The following is a 7,691-nucleotide window of genomic DNA, read 5'->3' as shown; positions in this document are numbered from 1 at the left end:
TTTATAAGAGGCTTTAGACTTAGATAAGATGGGTCCCTCACGGTAGACTTGCTGGGTAAGAAAGGGAGCTCTCTGTATTTGGGGTGCTAGAAAGACAGATCATACAGCTTCCCATAGATCTCAAACTGAGGAATACAACTATGCTGCAATATCACCAAAGAGATCTGCTGAAGTCCAGCCTCAGATTTAGCAACAGGGGGCAGGAGGACAGGGAGATTCAGGCTGCTGTTTGAATAGCACAGCCCCTTTCATGCCTCAATGCATCTCTAATATGTATGAGCCTTCCCTCCATCAAGAAGCATGAGACTGAGAATTGAGCTTCAATGCTTACTTTATTTGTAAAGAATGATTGCTGCAGCACCCCTCATCTCATGCCACAAATGCACTTCTGGACTCTGGAACCTCACATTTCCTAGCTCACCTGTAGCATGCACCAAAACCCCAAGAGTTCCCTTACTTTAATTATATTGTTATTTTTTTTAAGTAGAGGCTTGTTTTTATTTACATCTTACCTGATTATATGAAAGTTGCAGATTCTCTTGATCAGAATAAAAAGAGTTGTATGTCTTCAGTAAAGAATGAAGTTGGTCTCTGAATAAAATGACCAGATTGAGGAGAATATTACAAAAAGGGTCTGTATTCATCACTGTAAAATCCAGATACCAAGGTCAAAATATTCAAACAAAGATGCCCAAAGTTGAGCACCTAAATATAGATTTAGGTATCTAAATGAGCAGCCAGTTTTACGGTCCTCAACATAAAAAGTCAGCCTAAATATGAATATGTAGAGAATTAGAAGAATTCTTCCACAGACACTGACTGAAAGAATACTTCCAGAACCAAGACACAACCACCTCTATTATGCAGTTAGTCCAAAAAAAGATATCACCCCAAGAAATCCTTGCCTGGTCCAACTAAATTAATTTAATGGGAAAGTGCATGTTATGGTCATGATTTAGAATAAATAAATATACTCCACAATACCAACCTTTACAGTAACAGGAGTAATGGACCAGTGATTCTAAGACCTCCTCTCCTTGTTGCTTGCTTGCAGAGGTAGATCCAGGGGTGTACACTGGCATAGAGGCATGTACCTTTCAGTTGATGACACTGTGGGCACAGCAGCCAGGGACTTTTTTAAAGTCCCCAAACTGGGGAAGAATTCCCCCCTCTCTTCCCCTCTGTGCTCAGCAGCACCTCACTTTCCCTCTCCTTCCCTTTCCCCTCCACCCACCGCTGCTATTACCTCTGGCTGCCCCAGGAGCAGGGTTGGGAGAACCCTCCAGAGCCACTGCTGCCTGATCCAACTGTGCTCCACAGGGAACTGGTTTCAGCTGGGGAGAGTGGCAGTGAAAGGCAGGTTCCTACTTCCTGTCTGGTCCTCTCAGGTGTTCCCTGACAGCCCAGAAGCAAGTGCAAAGGAAGAGAACCTACCTGCTGCTGCCCTCAATGCTGCTGCTGTCTCTTATTGAGCCTTTTTCCACATGCAGCAGCTCCACAGGTCAGTTGGGAACAGGAGGGCAAGTGGAAGTTGTGGGAGAGAGGGAATGGGAGAGGAGAGAACATGCCGCTATGCATGGAGGGGAAGGAAAAGTAGAGGAAAGATACCTGATTGAGGGACTTAAAAAAAAAGACCCTGGCTGTTGGTCCTCTGTTGTAATCTACCCACCCTGGTGTGTGCAGGGGAGGCTGGGAGCAGAGGATACATACAGCTAATGCTGGAGTGCCAGTGGCTGCACCTTCACTCTCCTTTACAAAATCCTGGATCTGCCCCTGCTTGCTTGGTAATTTGATTGCATTAAAATTGTGTGCTTGCTAGCTCATGAACAAAGAAGCCACTGTGAAGACTATAGCATGAAATAGGTTCTATTTAAAATATTGTTCCTAAACCTATATACGTAATAGCTTCTGCTGTCATTTCAGGAAAATGTTTCTAATGCACAACTAGCAGTTGGATGTATTTAGTGCCCTTTACACCTTTGAAAATCTCTCCCCTTAAAGATTTTATATGCTAGCACTGCAGTCATGACATAATTACAGCTGAGATGGCACTTCCATTTAAAAGATATATTATTACAACATTAAGCTTGAAAGTGGAATCATACCAGAGTCTGGAAATTGAGAACTAAGGTTCCCTTTGGGTACATACAAACACTGCATTTCAACCAGTGGAATTGCAGAACAAGAGTTCACAGTACTTCAACCATTTAAAAAATGGTCAATGCAGTGGACATCTCCACTGCACTGGATAAGGTTGAAGTCTAAAATGAGTGGGGTGCAAGCATTTGACCAAATGATTGCACAACACCCCAATCAAGTGGGGATGCAAAGATCTCCTTCAGCATCCCAGTGTGCCCTGCTCTTGTTCCCTTCCCCTCCTGGGAGACACTCTGTGACTTAAGGTGCAGTCTACTGTGCTAGCCTAAGTGACAGAGAGCCCTGCCCCAGACAACTGAGAGGATGGGAAAGCCCAGACCCTCTCAACAGCCCAGAGGTTGTGGAGCTGTCATACCCAATGCCTCCTGGTACTGGTGGGGGAAAACTACCCACCAGCACTAGAAACTGTTCCCACTCTCGCCTCCCTGTAAGGGATAGAAGGAGGTATTGGGGGGAGAGAGGGTGGGATTCCTTAGGGCACCAGCCAATCTGTCCTGACCTATGTCCTGGGCCTCTTTCACTTATATCTAGACTGACAAAAAAACCTGAAAAGCAGTCTGGGATATGTGCTCTAGGTCCCCCTGGCCTGGTTTTTTTAGCACTGTAGGCTGCCAGCAGAGTGTGCAGACAGCCCTTTGCCCTTATGTATAGGTTAAACCATTTGAAAATCAATCAGCTGAACTCCAAAAAGGTTGAACTTCAACTGGTTGCTTTGAACATTTGTATGTACCCTTTGTGGCCTACATTTTATTCCTTTTACACAATGCATTTAATCAAAGTCTTTTGTTAGATGTTCATATGGCATTGTACATAACTATGTTGTAGGCAAATAATGTATAGACGTAATTTTATCTACAAAGTTCTTGGTGCTCATCTGCAGGGATCTTGGTTTTTTCTGCTAAAAAAAAATCCCCAATTTTTGGATTAAAAAAAGTAACCCAAAATCTACATTTTTGCATGATTCAACTGAAACAACACTATATATATATATATATATATATATATATATATATATATACATATTAGCGGTGTTTCATTTAAATCAGGGGAAATGTGGATTTTGGGTTACTTTTTTAAATTAAGAACTTGGGGATATTTTTTTAATCAGAGAAAACTAGGATCCCTGCTCATCTGCTTGACTAGGTATATGGCTTGTAATTATCCAATGGGAGACCATCAGGTGGTGGATATATATGAGAAGCCAGAAAGAAGGTTTGCACCCCTAATGTCTTATCTCTTTTACTTCCATAAGATTAAAACATCAACCTGAATGTGAGAGAATTTAACCTGCATCATCATCATCATTATACATACTGAGATGGTTAACATGAAAAGTACACTTCAGATAAGACCTAGGATTATACAAAAATTGCCTTAATAAGATGGCAATAAAGTGCTTTGTATGCTCTGAGATTTTATAGCTGCTATTAAATACTCAGGACCAGATTTAATCTTTTCTTCTACTTCTTCTTCTCCCTTTGCTTTTCCTGTCTAAACAGAGTCACTGTTGCAGATCCTTGGATCTGCATCATGATGATTTGGCAGAGGTTTTTACAGTCAAATGTCCTTCCTGATGCAAATCCTCTTCCTTTATCTGGGTTTGGCACCGGCATTGGATGGGTAGAATTGCTCATCCATAGAAGAGTTATTTTGATCATCTTCTCTATGTGGAGTAATGAGAAATCCCACTGACAGCAAAAGAATCATGATAAGGATTGTCAGAATTATCCCCTTTTTTGGATCTGGTTAAAAAATGAGGCAATGTGTCTCAAACATATTAGCCAGAACAGACTCAAGAATTCCACTTTGGATCTCTCTACACTTTTGGTTTAAAAAGGATTGGGGAGTGTGAAAGTCCAGCAGGCCAAATTTAGTGTGCAACCATCTCTCTCAGCAAAGCTGCAGTTAGTATACACTAGGTAACATTCCTCAGAATTTAAGACATCCCTGTTTCTGAACTTATGACCAGGGATCCTGGTTTTCTCATCTGTATATAGAGCATATGTATACTTATAAATGTAAAATGTATATAGAGCGTATGTATATAGAACGGTGTTTCATTTTAATCATGGAAAAATGTGGATTTTGGGTTACTTTTTTAAATCCAAAAATTAGAGATGTTTTTTTATCAGAGAAAACCAGGATCCTTGCTTATGACCCACAGACATGTATTTGCCTCCAAAGATAAGGTAGTCTGATCTTACAAGACATATATGCAACAGGTAAGGATTGCTTTGGGTGATATCTTTTATTGAACTAACTGCATAGTTAGGATAGAGTTAAACAAGTTTTTGAATTCAAGACATTCTTTCTCAGGCTTTTATTCTCAGACATCAGCCAAAGACATCCTTGCCTCTCGCATAATTCCTGGACTACCATAGCTACAACATCAGTCTATCACTACCAAAACAAGTATACCCAGACATGGTCAGAGAAGGGAGAATACTCAGCTGTGTTGGGACACAGCTGGGTGCCTGAAGCAAAGTGCAAGTGGCAACTTCTGGTTCTCTATCATAAATGTGTGGCTATCAACAGCAGCTGCTTGTTTGTGCTCTGCTCCCCCAACCCCCAAGCTGGTGCCCAGGGTGGTTGCCCATACCGCACCCTGCCTATGATGTCACTGACAATACCGGCAAAGAAGCAGCTGATGTAGTTTATCCATTTCCTTCTAACATCAAAGTAACACCCTTTTTTTCCAAGCTGAAAGGCGACTGGGAGGCTTTTCAAACTCTGGGTAGCAAATGTTCAGAATAAATAGGACCAATGTAAAATGCAGAGTGTCTTCTTATTGGGGATGGTTCAGTAGAACAGACAGGAAAGAAAACCTTTATTTTAGATCTACAGAGAATGCACATGTGTGTGTGAAAATGAAGAAAAGGGCTCAGAAAATCTTTCTCCATTTGCCCTATTTAAGGGAAACGTACAGGATAAAAAATCTAATGATTAGGATTTTACCACAAACTCCATCTATTGGTAGGGTTTCACTCATGCTTAAAATATATGATTGGATTTAAACTTTGGACCCAAGGTTAAAACATATATTAATAACAATCAGCTCTTCTAGTCTGAGCATTCAAAGAGCAGATATACAGAGTCTAAATTATACAGAGTCTAATTTATACCATCAGAAGACAAACCTAAGCCATTACATGATAAAAAAGGAAGACAGAAAGTTGTATACATTTGTCACTGCAGTCCACCTTTGTGTAGGTTTGTCAGTGATTAATATAGAACCCACATCCCGCTGGCCTCATGTTTTCCTCTGATATATTGAACTTCTTGGTTTTGTTTTTCTATCACTAATTTTAAAGGATAGATAAAGTTGTTCTAAAGTCTCTTTATTCCCACCAGAACGGTTTTAATGGCTAGTTTGCACTTCACACCCAAATTGTATTTATGAGCAGTGAAGCAAACCAGAAAACACTGCCTTTAAAAAATATTACAAATCATTTTATTTACTTTGAAGGAACAAATCTCTTTGTAGCAAAAGAATAAGAATAAGGATAACTGCCTTGCCAACATTTCCTGGACACAAGCTATGCACTTGGTTGATAATCACAGAATAAAAATGAAGAGTTGTTCAGTAAAAAGCATGTCATTCCCTGCAGTGAAATCATGCTGTGAAAATATGAAATAAGGCAACCTGAGTACCTTTGGTCCTGGTATTTGCAGTTATCTACAGTTACCTATTATTTTAAAAGAACAGAGGAACAAAAAAGTGTTCAAATTCACTTGGATATTACTTGAGTTTTCCTTATCCCTGCTTAAAACACTCATAACACAACACAGTCAAAAAAACAAAAAACAAAGTTGAGACCAGAAGTAGGAGGTTTTCATTAATATTTCTAGGGTCTTTTGTTTAAGAAGGAGACAATCCCATTGCACATAAAAGGGGGCAAAGGGGCCAAGAAGCCCCCTTGGCTGAACAGGGAAGTCCAGGAAAGCCTAAGGGCAAAGAAAAAGGTATGTAGGCTGTGAAAACAGGGGGTAGCTAACAAGGAGGAGTATACCTCTCTGGCTCACACTTGTAGGGAATCAGTTAGGAAGGCCAAAGCAGGATTAGAACTCAGGCTGGTGACAAAAATTAGGGACAACAAGAAGTCCTTCAGGTATATAGGGAGCAAAAGGAAGGTGCAGGATAGCATAGGGCCCCAACAGGACAAACTAGGGCAATTGGTGACAGAAAGGGGAGACAAAGCTGAGCTCTTCAATGAGTTCTTTGCATCTCTATTCCTAGACACAGACCAAGACAAATCTCCCAACTGGATCACAGATAGATACAGGCGGGACACCAGTCCACCACCTGTTAGTGCAGACTTAGTGAAGGGGCACTTGGAGGGATTGGATGTGTTCAGATCAGTGGGCCCAGATGAACTTCATCCAAGGGTGCTGAAGGAATTGACCAGTGTCATAGCAGAGCCGCTGGCACGGCTGTTCAAATACTCATGGTACTCCGGTCAGGTCCCAGAAGATTGGAAAAGGGCTAAAGTGGTCCCTCGGTCTCTCCTCATAGGGCCTTGCCTGCAGGTCTCTTACCACACAAGTGGCCTCCTCTGAACCCTCTCAAGATTCTCCGCATCCCTCTTGAAGTGCGGCGCCCAAAAGTGGATGTAGTACTCCAACTGCAGCCTGACTAGTGCCACATAGAGGGTAAGCATCACCTCCCTGGACCCGTTTGTCATGCATCTGCTAATGCATGATAAAGTTCACTTAGCCCTGTTGATCACTTCATCACATTGATGACTTATATTCCTCTTGGACTCTAAGATCTCTTTCCACTGCTGTGTGGCTGAGAAGGTCATCCACCAGCCTGTAAGTGTGTTGGCAGTTCTTTTTGCCCAGGTTCAGCATTTTGCACTTCTCTTTGTTGAACTGCATCCTATTTTGTTCTGCCTATTTTTCCAACCTGTCCAGATCTGCCTGGATCTGTTCCCTACCCTCTGGTATGTTAACTTTGCCCCATAATTTGGTATGATCTATGAACTTGGATAGGGTGCTCTCCATGCCCTCGTCCAAGTCACTGATGAAGACATTGAATAGTACCAGTCCAAGAACTGAACCTTGCGGGATCTACTGCCCACATCTTTCCAGGTTGATATCAGCTCATCCACACCACTCTGTGGGTGTGACCCCTAAGCCAATTTGCCACCCACCTGAATAGGACTGAATATGTAGACACAAAACATTTATTGTGGAGCTAATTAGTCTAAGCCACAGTAAACATCTTATATAGACATGCCCATAGAGAACTAACATGTTTCCAGGTTTATAATGTATACTTGGAATGCAAACTATCCACTGAAAAGATTCATTGAATATTTCTAGCAAGCAAGGTTGATTTTGAACAAATACAGCAGTACATGAATCAGGGGAAATGTACTGGCTTCAGCAGATGTTTGTTTTATGATTCCTCATGCGATTAACCTTGAAACTAGAACTATTTTAGGTTTGGTTTTGCTAACTAATTAAGTTGTTATAGATGAGCTAATTGTAGAAAATAAATTTGCATCCAGTGACTATGAATTGATTCAGCT

The 7,691-nt window shown here is 41.3% G+C and overlaps 1 protein-coding gene and 1 long non-coding RNA gene across 3 annotated transcripts in view; one reads left to right on the top strand and one right to left on the bottom strand.

Moving 5' to 3' along the window:
* Positions 1–7,691, bottom strand: part of RASSF6 (Ras association domain family member 6) — a 41,139-nt gene that overhangs the window by 19,547 nt on the left and 13,901 nt on the right. For both annotated transcript variants that reach the window (XM_059722368.1, XM_006265653.3), the window contains one exon: positions 513–591. In XM_059722368.1, the coding sequence (XP_059578351.1) occupies positions 513–591 (79 nt within the window). The remainder of the gene's footprint in view (positions 1–512; positions 592–7,691) is intronic.
* Positions 6,657–7,691, top strand: part of LOC109284602 (uncharacterized) — a 36,555-nt gene continuing 35,520 nt past the window's right edge. The window contains exon 1 of the long non-coding RNA XR_002092128.2: positions 6,657–6,807. This is a non-coding gene — a long non-coding RNA (uncharacterized LOC109284602). The remainder of the gene's footprint in view (positions 6,808–7,691) is intronic.

Source organism: Alligator mississippiensis, chromosome 2 (genome assembly GCF_030867095.1).
Source record: "Alligator mississippiensis isolate rAllMis1 chromosome 2, rAllMis1, whole genome shotgun sequence".
Taxonomy (NCBI): Eukaryota; Metazoa; Chordata; order Crocodylia; family Alligatoridae; genus Alligator; species Alligator mississippiensis.
The sequence above is the reverse complement of the archived record's forward strand: the minus strand, read 5'-3'. Positions and strand labels throughout refer to the sequence as shown.